Source organism: Schistocerca piceifrons, chromosome 10, assembly GCF_021461385.2.
Source record: "Schistocerca piceifrons isolate TAMUIC-IGC-003096 chromosome 10, iqSchPice1.1, whole genome shotgun sequence".
Classification (NCBI taxonomy): domain Eukaryota; kingdom Metazoa; phylum Arthropoda; class Insecta; order Orthoptera; family Acrididae; genus Schistocerca; species Schistocerca piceifrons.
In genome coordinates this window covers 48,146,293-48,164,029 of record NC_060147.1, presented here as the reverse complement: position 1 = coordinate 48,164,029, position 17,737 = coordinate 48,146,293, and the positions used below count along the sequence as shown (strand labels likewise).

Below are 17,737 nucleotides of genomic sequence, written 5' to 3'. Positions count from 1 at the left end.
TGTCAAAACAGTTGCTGTTTCCTTAAAAAACAATCCAACATGGACGACATAAGGTTATGCTTGTCTAAGCTAAAGAAACCTTGTGTGCACCCAAAACACAGTCAGCTATGGGGATAACAACCTATAGTGTACCTCTGATCCACTTAGGGAGACACTACAGTTCACAAACCTGTGGCAAAAATATAGGAAGTCGCAGCCCAGCTTGTCACAGAACCTTAAAAATCTGTGCTTCAAGACTGCCATGTGAACAGGAACAAGGAGTCTGCAGTCAGTACTGGAAACAATGGCACGGATTGTGAGTTCCTTCAAAATTCTGTGGTCTCCTGCTCAGCCTTCTCTGGTGACATATATATCCATATAAAGTTCCGGTCCCAACCCTGTTAAACCTCTTCTTGAGGGGGAGGGAGAGAAAAACACCTGATGGCACTATATTTTCTTTTTTCACTGGTTGTTCGGGGAGGGGGGGGGAGGGGGGGAAGGGGGGGGGGGGAGGTTCACGGCCTCCCATTGCATCTTGTTTGTTCCAATGTGCACCACAATTTACAGTTGATTGTCTCTGTTCCTCCAATGGCTGCTGGAATAGCATTATTTATTGTAAGTTCAAACTGTCAGTGGGCGATAACATTGACGTGTCTATTTAAGTGACAGACTCTATAAAATGTAGGATAAAATAAAGGAAGTGAAAGATTATTTACCACATGTACTGAAACAAGACTGACATCATGAGTTGAAGCACATGATAATCAAGCAGTGAAAAGGGAGTGAGATAAGGTTGTAGTCTATCCCAGATTTTATTCAATCTATACATTGAGCAAGAAGTGAAGCAAATCAAGGAGAAATTTGGAAAAGGAAAAACTTAGAAGTTTGCTAATGACATTTTAATTCTGTCAGAGGCGTCAAAGGACTTAGAGGAGCAGTTGAATGGAATGGATAATGTCTTGAAAAGAAGATATAAGATGAATATTAAGAAAAGTACAATGAGGGTAAAGGAGTACGGTTGAATTAAATCTGGTGATGTTGAAGGAATTAGGTTAGGGAATTAAACAATGAAAATAATTTGTGTAGCAAAATAATTGGCAATTCCCAAATTGTTGTCGTTGTTGTTGTCTTCAGTCCTGAGACTGGTTTGATGCAGCTCTCCATGCTACTCTATCCTGTGCAAGCTTCTTCATCTCCCAGTACTTACTGCAACCTACATCCTTCTGAATCTGTTTAGTGTATTCATCTCTTGGTCTCCCTCTATGATTTTTACCCTCCACACTGCCCTGCAATACTAAATTGGTGATCCCTTGATGCCTCAGAATATGCCCTACCTACCTATCACTTCTTCTAGTCAAGTTGTGCCAAAAATTTCTCTTCTCTCCAATTCTATTCAATACCTCCTCATTAGTTATGTGGTCTACCCATCTAATCTTCAGCACTCTTCTGTAGCACCACATTTCGAAAGCTTCTATTCTCTTCTTGTCCAAACTATTTATCGTCTATGTTTCATATATGGCTACATTCCATACAAATACTTTCAGAAACGACTTCCTGACACTTAAATCTATACTCGATGTTAACAAATTCCTCTTCTTCAGAAACGCTTTCCTCGCCATTGCCAGTCTACGTTTTATATCCTCTCTACTTCAACCACCATCAGTTATTTTGTTCCCCAAATATCAAAACTCGTTCACTACTTTAAGTGTCTCATTTCCTAATCTAATTCCCTCAGCATCACTTGACTTAATTCGACTACATTCCATTATCCTCCTTTTGCTTTTGTTGATGTTCATCCTCCTTTCACGACACTGTCCATTCTGTTCAACTGCTCTTCCAAGTCCTTAGCTGTCTCTGACAGAATTACAATGTCATCGGTGAACCTCAACGTTTTTATTTCTTTTCCATGAACTTTAATACCTATTCCGAATTTTTCTTTAATTTCCTTTACTGCTTGCTCAATGTACAGATTGAATAACATCGGGGACAGGCTACAACCCTGTCTCACTCCCTTCCCAACCACTGCTTCCCTTTCATGTCCCTCGAATCTTATAACTGCCACCTGGTATCTGTACAAATTGTAAATAGCCTTTCGCTCCCTGTATTTTACCCCTGCCACCTTTAGAATTTGAAAGAGAGTATTCCAGTCAACATTGTCAAAAGCTTTCTCTAAGTCTACAAATTAGAGGGGATATAAAATGACAAGTGGCATTAGCAGAAAAGCATTCCTGAGAAAGGGGAATTTGTTAACACATAATATTTATTTAAGTGTTAGGAAGTCCTCTATAGAGGTATTTGTAAGCAGTGTAACCTTGTGTGGAGGTGAGGCATGGATAATAAGCAGTTTAGACAAAAAAAGCAGCTTTTGAAATGTGATGCTACAGAAGAACGCTGAAGATCGGATGGGGAGCTCAAGTAACCAATGAGGAGGTCATGAATTGAACAGGGGAAAAAAGAAATGTATGGCATAACTTGACTAAAAGAAGGGATTGGAAGATATCCTGAGGTATCAAGGCTTCATTCTGTATTCATGGGAACTGTCAGGGAGGGGGTTAAAAGTGTAGAAGACTAAGGCTTGAATACATTTAACAGGTGGAAACGGATGTAGGGTGCAGTAGCTATGCTGAAATGAAGAGTCTTTCACTTGGTAGGCTGCATGAAACTGCTCTTTGAACTGAAGACCTCATCAACATTATAGAAACAAAATGGACTTTTGATTGCTTTTATAGTGCAAAAATATTTGTGTGTACTGTTTTTAAGAAACTGTGCAACTGATAACTACAAGTAACCATAAACGTCCCACAGATATTTTAGCTCAATACCTGTTTTCATTTCTTACTATGTTACACTAATCCTTTCTCTCATGTTGTCAGATGAAAACACAATGCTGCAACCATTCCCATATTTTATTCTTCCCACCATGCATTTCACAGGATTATACACCTCCATCACAAGGTGTACTTGTATCCATTTACAAGTCATGAACAATTTTTATGTAATACTTTTAGGTAACATGTGGTACTCTCTGGCAGCAGAAAACGTGTTTTAATGGCCAAAGGCTTGTTTTCCAGTGGTTCTTACATCACATACACTTTCTTTAAACTGAACTAAGCAAATATGGTGCATTAGAAGCTAGGAGCAAATATGGTGCATTAGAAGCTAGGATGCACAATAGAACATAAAAACAATAATGCCAATTTCAGTATATAGAAAGCATGTGTGATGTAAATATGATTGGAAAAGAAGCCTGAAGTAATGCACGCACACACTTGAAAGCTGTACACATTAGCAGTGTATTGTCATCTGCGAGAGTGCGCCGTGACAGGGCAATACAGTGAACTTCCGATGGAGCCCGCCACAGGCGAGTGCCTGTTTAAACCCTGCCACGCTACTCTCATGCTCAGTTATCATGTCATTACTGCTTGCATACATTTGCCTTATTGTGTTCAGTGTATCTTCTGGTGATTGGGATACGTGCCACAGTCTAATAAAATTGAACCAACATCGTGGCCCATGACCAGCAAAAAAAGTGTTTATATTACTCTTCGCCCATGCAACAAAAGCATCCATATTATTTTGAGCCTTTTTCTAAAATAGGTACTTGTCTTCTGATTTAAGACAGTGTCACAGATTGTCCTTAAGTTGTACATACAAATTGACCGTGCCTTACAAATTGACAGAAATCCACCAAATTAAAACACATCAGGGGAAGAATTATAATTCTGCCTGCATACAGCATTTTGTAGTTTCCACTGATATTTGTAATGGTCACAGTCAAGCCTAAGCTGCAGTGTTTACATTTAGCTTTCATTTTATGCAGACATATTAAACCAAATATCTTCAGTGGTTGCTTTGCATTTTCTAACCTTTGTCTTTGCCTACACATCTTCCCTTTGACTGCTCAAAATTACTACCAGCTACAAGAACTGTCACTGTCATCTGCCAGACCCACTATCTGTTTCTGCCACACTTTCATTTTTGTTCCAAAATTTTCTTTTGTATTTTCTTGTAGATTACTCATTTACTCATTTGCCTTTGTGCATTTAAACAGTATGAAGCAGGTCTTAAAAGCTCTATGCTCATGACAAACCTACTCTATTTTTTACCTAAACATGTTTGGGCATTCTGTGCCATCATCATTGGGTTCTATTTAGTGAAGTACTGTAAAAAGTGAACATATTTTAGGTTGTAACTGATGTAACAAAATAAGGCCTAAAGATAGTTTCTGTGTGTTTTTGTTCTTACCTTGATTTTACATTATACAGTTTTGCAGTATCATCTGTGTGGTGTCCTGAACTCATAGCACCACCATTTACAATGTTATTGAGCCACTTGCTGGCCCACAAGCAAGAAAGCTTCAGATTTGTGCTCCACAGATTGAACAGAACACCTATAAGCAAACAGAATTACACACAGGAGCTAAACACAACATAACAGATAGCAGTGGAAAATGGTTACAAGACCCATATGATAGAGAAGTTAGACAAACAATTTTGTAAACAGAAAAGCACACACACACACACACACATACACACACACACACACACACACACACACACACACACACACACACACACACACGCAAAACCTTACACAACATACAAAGAACGACTACATGCTAGACACAACAGTGTAACAACACACACACAAAACAAAATTGCTTATACTCATCTTCAACAACAAAATTGTTCACAAAACAGGTGACATATTGAAGAAACATGGACTTCAGACAGTATAGGATAGACGACACAACACAACACATAAAAAACTTGGGACAAAGGAGACACTCACAGATGAACTCAACAGATCAGGAACATATGAATCACATGCAACAATTGCCAGTCAGTATACATCAAACATGCAAGAATTTTTAAACAAGATACTCAGAACAACTTGAGCCCTAAAAGGTAACAGCATCTTTAGCACATTTGCTGACCACCTGATAGCCCATAACCACCAACCAACTACAATAGCAACAGATTTAAAAGTTCTGAAATCCAGCCACAGCCTGTACCACACATTAACAATAGAAGAACTTCCACATACAGAAGGCAAAAAAGTTTTAAATGAATACACACATTAAAGGAAATCAGAAGGCAAAAAGGTTTAAATGAATACACACATTAAAGGAAATGTACAGAATAGGCAACACAAACAGCTAAATGATTTCCGCGCGACTACTACGGTCGCAGGTTCGAATCGTGCCTTCGTCTTGGATGTGTGTGATGTCCTTAGGTTAGTTAGGTTTAAGTAGTTCTAAGTCCAGGGGACTGATGACCTCAGATACTAAGTCCCATAATGCTCAGAGCTATTTTTTTTAGAGAGAGAGAGAGAGAGAAGCAAACAAAATTCAAATTCGGCGCCAAACTGTCTCAGGATAAAATGAACGCCGACAGGGCTAGGACACACAACAACATTGTTTGCACAATGTTTTGCTAAGTGAAAAGCCATTTGTTAAACAAAAATTATAGAAAATACATTTAATATTTGTGTGCAATGCTCTCAGAACGTGAAAGGAGGAGGATCTGTCACAATGAAATATGAGTAATAACAAACATATACATCAGACATTTTGCCACACCAAAATCACGTTTTTTAAAAATAAAGAGAGATGTAAAATCGCTGATAAAATTTACATTTACATTGTTTAGTTTGCAGATGACAAGCTATTAGTGCAGGGCACCATACAGATGGTACTGCAAAACCATGTAATGTAAAATCGAGGTAAGAACAAAATCAAACAAAAGCTGGTTTTAGGCCCCATTTCATTAGATCAGTTACCACCTACAATTTTTCAATAAACAAAACTACTGAGGATGGCACAGAGATGTCGAATCATGATTGTGTAATGAGAAAAAAGAAACAGTGTTTTGCATAAAAGGCAGAAGCTGTATCCAATAACTACTCTACTTTCACAGGGAGCTACTTGCCTGTTTTGAGTCATCATATTGTTACTGTGAAAAGCATACATCTGTACCATTTGTTCTCACATTGCCAAACCTCCGCAACTTTTTCTTCTTACGAAACATTACTTTATCTCTGTCTGTGCTCTCTACAAGACCATGCAAATTGTTTCTTATGTGACTGAACTGAGCCGTTATCAAAAGTGCATTGAACCAAATTTAGCTCACAGTAAACTGAAATGAATCACAGGAAGATGGAAGAAGCACTGTGTTAATCTGGGACTCTTAAAGATCTAAGGCCAGGCTCTTATCAGAATGTACCATACCACTGAAGAGAATGTAGTGGGTACTGGAGATATAAAAAAAAAAATTGGTAGACCAGTGTGTCTACTGAATTTTTTGAACTTACCAAGATAAAAAAGGAATGCCAAATTAAGAAACACACTAAATTATTATTCTCTATACATCTTCATGATTAGACAACCTAACTATTTATGTTACCTTGGTGCATCCATCTAAGAAAGGTTGAATTCACATCTCCTACTTTTTCTTTTCCATTCACTTTCCAGTATAGCCATAAAAAAGACAAAGGAGCTAATTTGTTTAGTCGTAAGATTCTTGTTACTGGGAATAAATTGTTTTGCTACTGATCATTATGGATAGCTACTTTGAAACTTATTATTATTATTATTATTTGTGAATAATGCTTGTACCTTGAAGCATACATCTTTAACAACATGAACTATGTGCCCTTATTTTTGTAAACAAAAGGAAGAAAATACCACAGTTGGACAACTCATTTACTTTGTGCGATGTGATGCTCACAGGGCCCTGACCCACTGAGCGGTGATGAGCCGGCTCGAATCTTCAGCAAGGACATCAGTGAAGAGTCACGTCGCGAGTTGGTGATGCAAGCCTACGAACACCTGAAGAGGTCATTCGAGCGCTTCAAGAAACCAGACGGAGAGAAGTCATTCCCAGCCAAAACGTGCAGGGACCTCTTCCTCGCACATCCAGATAAGCCTAGTGGTTAGTTTCAGATGAACCTGTATTGTATTATCTATGTCAGCACTTATAACTAGTTTACAAGATTGATCTGATTACCTCGATCTGTGCAGATGAAAGTGTTACGGTCTCCTGACTGAAGACTGCTTTGATGGATGCAGTTCTATTAGTAAAAAAAAAGGGGGGGGGGGTCAGTAAAGTATGTTTGACAAGCAAGACTGTAAATATGATTGTTTTCAACACAAACACACAAACCAATGTGGGTATTAGTATGCTGCGAAAAACAGCAGACACCGAAAGTACACTTTAAAAATTGCAACACTTTTGTAATACTAGAAGTGTGCTCAAGTGCACTTAGAGATGAGCCACAATGATATTTAAAATGTTTGTTGTCAGAAACATTTATCAGTAATTTTCAAATATGTTATCTGTACGATGTATACTAATAATATCAATACTTAGTCCTATGAGTGAAAAAAAAATATCACTTACTTTGTGAAGCAAAAGAAATGAAGATTGACATTCTTATTGGCTATCAACATCTCACTCATTATTAGTCATCTCGTTTTCCTTGATTTATCATGCTTTTACCAATAGCTACACATCACGTAAAAACTGCCAATACTGTAAGTGCACTTTAATCCACATAATTGTGAGGTAAATTCACCTAAATAAATATCAATTTCACTGTTTGTAAATGCAGACTAAACTCGTGACATAAGAGAATGAGAGGATATTCCAAAATATCACACAGTGTGCATGCACTGTAGCTTAGGTGCTTTTGTAGACCAATTTGGGGTTGTTTCCTAGCTCTGTAGATCTCAAGTGTCTCATATCAAATTGTTTTAAAGAGGATCATTTTGACATTAGTGACTCTCCATGTTCAGCAAGACCTTCGGGGTTTTATGAAGATCGTGTAAAAGACTCTCACACAACTAGTGCAACTAGCGGTTGTGTATGTTACTACTGACTGTTGCTGCTGCTTGTCAGACAGTGATGTGTCAGTCCAGTATATGTTTCATTGCAGTTCAGTATTATAAGTGCAGTTATTCTTGTGTAAAATGCCTTATTCAGCCTGGGAGAGGATAGCTATAGTTCAGGTCTATATTCGTTTACCATCATTTGAAGAAACTTGTCAAGTGTTTATGGAAAAATTTCTGAGTGCCAGTTCCCCAGTGAGAAGTAGTATTGCTTCAAAGTGGCGTACAAGAGGCTCAGTTTCAAATGCAGAACAAAACGGGCAACATTCCATTAGGACTCTAATAGGTCACTGCTGGTACTGAAATGAAGATTACTGCCTGTCGAAAAAAATCAGTATGTGAGTTATCCCAACAATATGTTGTTAACTACGTGTCTTCTTGTAAAATGCTTCTCAAAATAAAATTGAAACAAAACTGCTGCTGAAGTAGACAAAGAAACCAAAACAAATTGATTATTGCAACTGGCTTCTTGAAAATGTCCTCGGTGGACAGACAGACTAAATGTCATATTTCACATCAGATGAGGTATGGTATCATTTATTTGGTCATGTGCATCAGGTTTTGGCTGGTGATGAATCCTCACGAGATATTTTTGCATCCATTTCACAATGAGAAAATTAATCCACTTCACGATGAGAAAATTGGTGTTTGGTGTTCCAATTCTAGTAATTATATACAGGAACCAATATTTTGTGATTGTACTGTAAATATTCAAGTTTGCCTCACAATTTTTGAGGAATCTATACACAATTACCTGACATCAAAAAATGAAACAGCTTCTTCTAACCTGTAGGGGCAATGTTTCATGCATGAAACATTTCACTGAATCACATTTATGCAACTTTCACAAATGAACAAGTGTCTGCAGTGGACAGTACTTCCAAATTCTCTGGAGTTGTCTACTTGTTAGTTTTCCCTTTGGGGCTACTTAAAAGAGAGAATTTACATACCTGATCTCCACTATATTGATGGTGTGAATTTGAGTGTTCCACAAGAAGTCAACACAGCTCATAACAGCGTTTTTGGTCAGACAACTCTCAATGTATCAGTCAAGCACAAAAGTGCACTGATGCCCAGAGTGATCATTTTGAACATCTTCTGTTGCAGTAATGTTAATAACTGCATCATTTAAATTCCATATCATTCATAATATTTCATTCCAGTGTGCCCTACCAATTCTGCAGCAGTTACATTATGGGTTTGGTTTTATGGTGCTCACCATGTATTAGGAATTGAATTATTGAGTTGGTGCATAAGATCATACTATTTTTCATAAGTTTAATAAACACAACATAACACAGACTTTAGTCATCTATTCTACTTCACTTAACTTTCTGATTCTGTGACCGTAGAAATGATGGGGTTTTGAGGCAAAGAACTCATTGAGATATGTTTGGAGCATATTTTCGTCCAGAAAAAAGGTTCTTTGATATAGAGCAGAAAAGGTGAAAATCTGAGGGCACAACGATCAGATGGATAAAGTGTGTGTGGAATGACTTCCCAACTCCTGTACAGTGTTTTTTGACAGTCTAGCAGAAGGCGAGTGGGAATTATTGGTATAGTAGTATCACTTCATGCATTCTTCCTGGTCATTCTTCTGGAATTGCATATGCAAGATATCTCAGTTGTTGGCAGTAAATGTCAGCACTGATGGTTTCATCTCATGGAAGAAATTCGTAGTACACCACACCATCATTGTGCCACCAGATGCAAAACGTTATCTTTTATGGGCGTGTGCAGGTCTTTGTACATGGAGTTGCTGTTTGTTTGAGCTCAACCATTCCTTTCTTTTCCTTATGCCAGCATAGACTCACCATTTCTCATAACCAGTAATGATACAGAATAGGAATGGTCAGTGTTGTTAATGAGCCAATTGATGACGAGCGAGCACAGATGCACATATGGCCACCTGCTGATTTTTGTGATTTTGGCTTAGAGCATGCAGTATCCATACACCTTATTTTTGAACCTACCCCACTGCATGCAAATGTCACTCAATGGTGAAAGGATCATGCAACTTCACTCGGGCTTGTACACAACCTTTTACCATGACTCGTCTGCAAAAGTGGTTCTGTTGTGCACAGTTGCATTTGCGCCCTATATTGAGTAAATTGCCAGCCTAAATACAGCAGTGAATGAATTCAAGTATTTTTCTAAATCACGATCATTCACAAATGATTTACACCAACAACAGTTTAGAGTGAAAATGTTTTTATTTTACTAACTCACATCCACAAAACAAACTGATGGCCATGTAATACTATGTCGGCGGCTCTTAGTCGCACCGACCCTAACACACCAACGGACCATTGTCAATAGACCACCACCTTTGTCCCCTATCCCCTGTCCTCTGTCCGGTCACATGACACTACATTAGTCAACTATATTATTTCTAAACATGGCCATCATCCATTTACAATATTACAATATTAAAATACGTAAAACTAAATTCCTTATATTATTTTGTAGACAATCGTCAGATTATTTACATATTTAAGGGCACTCCACTTTTTGGCAGTTTCACCCCTCTTCTTTTGTTTAATCACTTCTTTGCCTAAAAGGTGCGGCATACAAAATACTCATTTCCTTGATGTTGACCTCCACCTGTCCAATGGCCAGCTTCACACGTCCGTCCACATCAAACCCACCAACAAGCAACAGTACCTCCATTACGACAGCTGCCACCCATTCCACATCAAACGGTCCCTTCCCTACAGCCTAGGTCTTCATGGCAAACGAATCTGCTCCAGTCCGGAATCACTGAAGCATTACACCAACAACCTGACAACAGCTTTCGCATCCCGCAACTACCCTCCCGACCTGGTACAGAAGCAAATAACCAGAGCCACTTCCTCATCCTCTCAAACCCAGAACCTCCCACAGAAGAACCACAAAAGTGCCCCACTTGTGACAGGATACTTTCCGGGACTGGATCAGATTCTGAATGTGGCTCTCCAGCAGGGATACGACTTCCTCAAATCCTGCCCTGAAATGAGATCCATCCTTCATGAAATCCTCCCCACTCCACCAAGAGTGTCTTTCTGCCGTCCACCTAACCTTCGTAACCTCTTAGTTCATCCCTATGAAATCCCCAAACCACCTTCTCTACCCTCTGGCTCCTACCCTTGTAACCGCCCCCGGTGTAAAACCTGTCCCATGCATCCTCCCACCACCACCTACTCCAGTCCTGTAACCCGGAAGGTGTACACGATCAAAGGCAGAGCCACGTGTGAAAGCACCCACGTGATCTACCAACTGACCTGCCTACACTGTGACGCATTCTATGTGGGAATGACCAGCAACAAACTGTCCATTCGCATGAATGGACACAGGCAGACAGTGTTTGTTGGTAATGAGGATCACCCTGTGGCTAAACATGCCTTGGTGCACGGCCAGCACATCTTGGCACAGTGTTACACCATCCGGGTTATCTGGATACTTCCCACTAACACCAACCTATCCGAACTCCGGAGATGGGAACTTGCTCTTCAATATATCCTCTCTTCCCGTTATCCACCAGGCCTCAATCTCTGCTAATTTCAAGTTGCCGCCACTCATACCTCACCTGTCATTCAACAACATCTTTGCCCGTGCACTTCTGCCTCGACTGACATCTCTGCCCAAACTCTCTGTCTTTAAATATGTCTGCTTGTGTCTGTATATGTGTGGATGGATGTGTGTGTGTGTGCGAGTGTATACCCGTCCTTTTTTCCCCCTAAGGTAAGTCTTTCTGCTCCCGGGATTGGAATGACTCCTTACCCTCTCCCTTAAAACCCACATCCTTTTGTCTTTCCCTCTCCTTCCCTCTTTCCTGATGAGGCAACAGTTTGTTGCAAAAGCTTGAATTTTGTGTGTATGTTTGTGTTTGTTTGTGCGTCTGTCGACCTGCCAGCATTTTCATTTGGTAAGTCACATCATCTTTGTTTTTAGATATATTTTTCCTACGTGGAATGTTTCCCTCTATTATAACCAAAAATACTCATTTTGCTCTACATAGATCGAAAACTGAACAGTACCTTCACAATAAAAGACGATAACTTATTATGCAGAGGTTCTGAAACATCCTTACAACTTAATTTTTATATAAAACATGTTCATTAATGTCCGAAATATTATCCCTGCTGCTGTGCTTTAAATTTGAATTTTGAACTATTTTGAAGAGCTCTTATGCTTATGGAGTACTCCTATTTCAGTGATCAGATACCCAGCAAATCCAATGATTAGTAAGACAAGCACACTTTACATTATTAACATATGTAGCAAGTTATGCACTGAGACATAGGCAATTATGTAACTTAGTAATTCATGTGAAACTGTTATATGCTGCCTCCTCTCTTTATCAAGAAGGTGACTCCATAAATATATTGACTTGTGCTTGCCATACCCCAACTGTTCCTCCACAGTAAACATTACCACATCCAGCAAATTATTTACACTATTACAGTATCCCTTGTAACCTCACAATCACAGTTCATCACATTTGCCAGTTGTCGAGAACATTGACGTGGATCCACTCCAGGATTGAATAAGACATTTTACTCAAACACAACTGCACTGAAGTATATTCTACACCTACGCGTCACCATCTGAACAGCAGCTACAACAGTCAGTAGTAACTCATGCATCTGGTAGTTGCACTAGTTGTGTGAGAGTCTTTCACAAATGGTGCTGGGTAATGGTTTCATTATGGATTTGATTTTGTGTTGCTCACTTTGTATAACATCTAATAATGAGGCATTACTTTCTATATTACTGTGAGTCAAAAGCACCACACCAATGTTAGGTGATAACCTTGAATGTGAATTTACAATAACCAAACATGTATATTAATATTAAACTCTACCAGTTAAGCATCATGTTTAAACATAACCTGCACCTGAACCACAAGAACCTAATGGGCAACCTCAAAAGTACCAAGTATATGAAGTGGAGCTTAAAGACTTGCTTGTAGATAAGGATGATTACCATAAACTGTGGCCTGCTCATAAGACATCACGTATCCAAAATCATATCAAATGATGCAAAAGAAAATCATCCACCAAATGTGACAAATAGACGTAGATGCAGAATGGGAACAAAGAAGCATTTAATATTGTTCAGCAAGAAGGTTGTTATTAGATTAAGCTTGTGTGATTGTTTTTGTCTCATGTTAATGTATACCTTGACCTATTGCACATCCCTCGAAGGTTCTCCTTTTTGATGGGATCTACAAAACACAACAAATGAATGAGTGAGTTACTGTTGCTGCTGTCTTTGTCAGTCAGAAGACTGGTTTCATGCAGCCCACCAAGCTGGTAAATCCTGTGCAAGCTTCATCTCTGGAGAGCCACTGCAACCTGCACCTGTTTGAAAAGCTTCTATTCTCTTCTTGTCTAAACTGTTTATTGTTCAAGTTTCACTTCTGTAGATGGCTACATTCCAGGCAGGTACATTCAGAAAAGATTTCCTAACATTTAAATGTATATTTGATAATTACAAATTTTTGTTATATCTGTAATGTTTGACTCTTTGATCACATTTCACCATTGTATGCACAGCTATCCTGGCTGCATACGGACAAGCACAGAGATTTCCATAACGTCAGTCTTCTCTGTTGTCTTGTCATTGAACACTGTCCCTTGTGTCTCACCTCGACTGGAACACTCTTGTCTGAATGACACAGCAGAAACACCCATTCCCATCAGAGCAAAATCCTTTCTGCTGCACACCATCTTTGAGCCACTTTTGTGAAGTCCTTCTCAGTAATGGGAACCTGATTCTGAAATAACCCCTTGCATTATATTAGATAACTAAATGACCTCTCCAAATTCAGAAGATGGATGGTAACTGACGTATCTACTAAAGCAACAATAATGATTACCATCATCACTGTATGCACTCATTACCCCTGTACATTCTTCTTTCCAATGAGATTCCCCAGTATCCTTAGCTGTTGCACTCTCCTCAAATTTCACTTCCCCAGAACTCATTACATCAGGAAACATCTATTTTGTACACCTACAAATTCTTTTTATACCTGCCACTATCATTATAGTTATTATTATTATTGTTATTGTTATTAGTGGCAGCAGCAGTGGTAGAAGTACCGCCAGTATTAACTTTATTAGTTCGTACCAGTATTACTTACTCACATAGTCACTGCAGACACTCAAATTATTTTAATACCATCTCTTATTTTAAAATTGTTATTTCTTAGGTAACTATGATGTAAAAAAGGTACTGTATGTGTGACACCATGGTCCAATGTAAGAGAGGGCTTGAGGGCCCTAAACAGATCAGACTAAATAAATAAATATTCTCTTTTTCAGAAATGCCCTGAGGAAGGCCATTGAAATTCGGCCGAAACGTCGGTTTTAGTTTATTACTGTTGTTAGTTTTTAGCAATGACGCGGCATAATACCCACAAGAATTGTTATCACTATGACACCAGCCGTGGAAGCCTACATTCTGATATCAATGCTTTGCTTCTTATTGCTAGGTAACATTTTATGTTCTTTCTACATTGACTATCATCAGTTATTTCACAGCCCAAATAACAAACCTCATCCACCACTGCTAGCATTTCACTTCCTCATCTAATTCCCTCGGCATCAGGTTTGTAATTCAACTTTATTCCATGATCTGCATTTTACTTTTGTTGACATTCATCTTATAACCTTTTTTCCAGACACTATACATTCTGTTCAACTGATCTTCCAAGCCCTTTGCCATCTCAGACTGTCACCACCAACCTCATAGCTTGTATTTCTTCCCTCAGAACTGTAATTCCTTTTCTCAATTTCTTCTTGGTTTCATTGGCTGTTGACAATTATACAGACTGAGTAATGAGATGCATAGATTACAACTGTGTCTCACTGCCTTCTCAACTATTGCTTCCCTTTCATAACATGTTTGACAGATGCCTGAAAATGGAGGATGAAGCACCTGAAAACAATGGCCTTCAATAAAAGATACTGTAGCAGAGGTGAATTTTATTTACTATAAGTATACAAATTCCATAGTGGTCTATGAAAAATACTTTATGAGCTTTACATCTGCCTTGCAAAATTTTCGTAATGAAATTTGCAGCATCAGTTGATTAGCAATTTCCACATGTGACAGTTTTTTGTATAAGCTAAACATCGCTCTCACACCCTGTCAGAACAAATGCTAACACTGTGTCCTGTCCTTCACAGGTGACTACTGGATAGATCCTAATGAGGGTGACGTGAGAGATGCCATCTTAGTGTACTGCAACGCCGACACGAAAGCGACGTGTGTCAAACCGAGCCCGGAGAAGACACCAGAGGTGTCGTACATAGGACACGAACAGGAGGTGTGGCTCAGTGAGATCGAGGGAGGCATAAAGGTAAATATTTGATGTATTTTATAATATGTGGATTTTCAGCAGTACTGGTATAAGTACTGTATATAGAATTTTGAGTGTAAGTAGAAATAATGAAGTTCTTAAAAATAGAGAACCAGAAGCTGATAAAATGTAAGAGGCTGTTTCAAAACTTACATTAATATCAACAATATTAGGAACAGGATAGACAGCAACTCACCGTAAAGATGACACTTTTAGTTGCAGATACAGCCTGGCCATTTAGAGAGATAGGACGATACGGGTGGTGGTGGGAAGGAGAAGAGCGCTGTGTAGCGTAGTATGCAGGAATTAGATTGAGGAATAAGAAGAATGCAGGTGCAGCTTGGGAGGTTTTGGGGTTAGTGGGGGCAGGAGGGAGGGGAGGGGGGGTCTTAGACAGTGGGAAAGGAGGAGAGCAGGGAAGAGAAAAGATGGATAGATGATTGGTAGAGGGCAACATATAATGATGATGAGGGGACACGAATAAGGAGGAGGTGAAAGGATAGACAGCGTGTGGGAACTGTAGGTAGTGGGTGTGGGGACAATATGTTCCTGTAGGTTGAGACTGGGATAATTTCTGGAGTGGAGAATGTGTTGTAAGGATAATTCCCGTCTGCGCAGTTCAGAAAAGGTGGTGGTGCAGGGGAAGCTTCAGATGGTTTGACTTGTGAAGCAGCTATTGAAATCAAGTGAGTTATGTTCAGCAGCATATTGTGCCACAGGGTGGTCTGCGATGCTCTCGGCCACAGTTCAATGGTGGCGGTGATCGGTAGTCGTACCGATATAAAAAGCTGTGCAGTGATTGCAAGAGAGCTGATATATGACATGGCTGCTCTGACAGGTGGCCCAGCTTCTGATAGGGTACAATAAGCCTGTGACAGTACTGGAGTAGGAAGTGCTGGGTGGATGGATTGGGCAGGTCTTGCACCTGGGTCTTCCAATGGGAAATGATCCTTGTGGCAAGGTGTTGGGATTGGGAGTGGTATAGGAATGGGTTAGGTTTTTGTGGAGGCTCAGTGGGTGATGGAACACCACTTTAGGAGGAGTGGAAAGGATCTTTGATAGGATGTCTCGTTTCACGGCATGATGATAGGTAATCAAATCCCTCACAAAATATGTGATTCAAATGTTACTGTCTGGGGTGGTATTGGGTGACAAAGAAGGGACTCCTTTTTAGCTGGTTCTTGGGGTTTGTGGGAGGATTAAGGGGGGGATGTGGGGAATCTTTTTGCAGACTAGGTCTGGGGGATAGTGGCTGTCTGTGAAGGGCTTTGTGAGATGCCTAGCATACTGGACAAGGAAGTTCTTATGACTATGCATATGCTGTCCTCAGCTATGGGACGAATATTTTGGTTTGGAAGGATGGTAGCACACCTTCCTGGACTTTGGGTCTCCTCCTCTCTGATAGCTCCATACACACATCTGTTCACATTAAACCCACCAAAACCAACAGTACCTGCATTTCAACAGCTGCCATCCCTTCCACCCAAAAAATCCTTCCCATCCAGCCTGTCCATCTGGAGACAGCGTATCTGCAACAGCAATAATTCCCTGGCCCATATCATGCCCTTCACATACAGGCACTGTGCCCCAGACCTAGTCGGAAACCAGATTTCCCGTGCCATATCCCCGCACCACCCCCTAGTCACCCAATATTTGGAATAACCCAATCACATCCTACATCAGGGCTTTGGTTATTAACTATCATCATGCCCTGAAGTGAAGGACATCCTACCCAAGATCCTTCCCACCACTACTAAAGTGTTGTTCCATCACCCACTCAAACTCCACAGCATCTTAGTCCACCCCTATGCCAGCGCCAGTCCCAATCCCTTTGCCACATGAATGATGTCCCTGCAGCAACACAGCCTCTCCAATCCACCCACAGAACACTTCCCATACCAGTCCTGTCAGCAGCTTATCTTACATCAGACGCCAGGACAGTTGTGAAAGCACCCTTGTCACATACCAGCTCTGTTGCAATCACAGTGAAGTTTCTTTTTTTTTTTAAATTGGTATAACTGCCACCCAACTGTCCACCAGAGTGAACTTTCACCCCCAAAATGTGACTAAGAGCAAAGTGGACCACCCCAAGACATTTTCTGCTCCTAAAATTATTCCGGCATCAACCCCACACCGTCCAGCCACCAGTTTCCACCCCTTCTGTCCTATCATGTCCTCTCAATTCATGCCTTCTCACCCTCATTAGTCTATTCCTCTCTCTGCTTCTCTCTTATCCTGCTCCCTGTTCCCATATCCCCCCCCCCCCCCTCTCTTCCCTCTCCCACAGCCTCCTGATGCTGCTTGTGACAGTGCAGTGCTGCTGCATTCTACAGTAATCCCTTCACGCTCTGCCAGAAAGCGCTCTTCTCCCCCCACCCCCACCCCGGCTTCCTCTCCCCCACCCATACCTTGCTATCACCCCCCCCCCCCCTCCAACCCCACAGTTGCAGTTTGGCCATGAGGTGTGCCTGCTTGTGTGAATGTGTGTATTTTCATTTCCTTTTCTGAAGAAGGCACTGACT

At 40.2% G+C, this 17,737-nt stretch overlaps 1 protein-coding gene across 2 annotated transcripts in view; it reads left to right on the top strand.

Annotated features, from left to right (window-relative positions):
* LOC124718642 (collagen alpha-1(I) chain-like) overlaps window positions 1-17,737 on the top strand; it is a 268,769-nt gene that overhangs the window by 244,406 nt on the left and 6,626 nt on the right. For both annotated transcript variants that reach the window (XM_047244268.1, XM_047244267.1), the window contains 2 exons: window positions 6,710-6,911; window positions 15,043-15,215. In XM_047244268.1, the coding sequence (XP_047100224.1) occupies window positions 6,710-6,911; window positions 15,043-15,215 (375 nt within the window). The remainder of the gene's footprint in view (window positions 1-6,709; window positions 6,912-15,042; window positions 15,216-17,737) is intronic.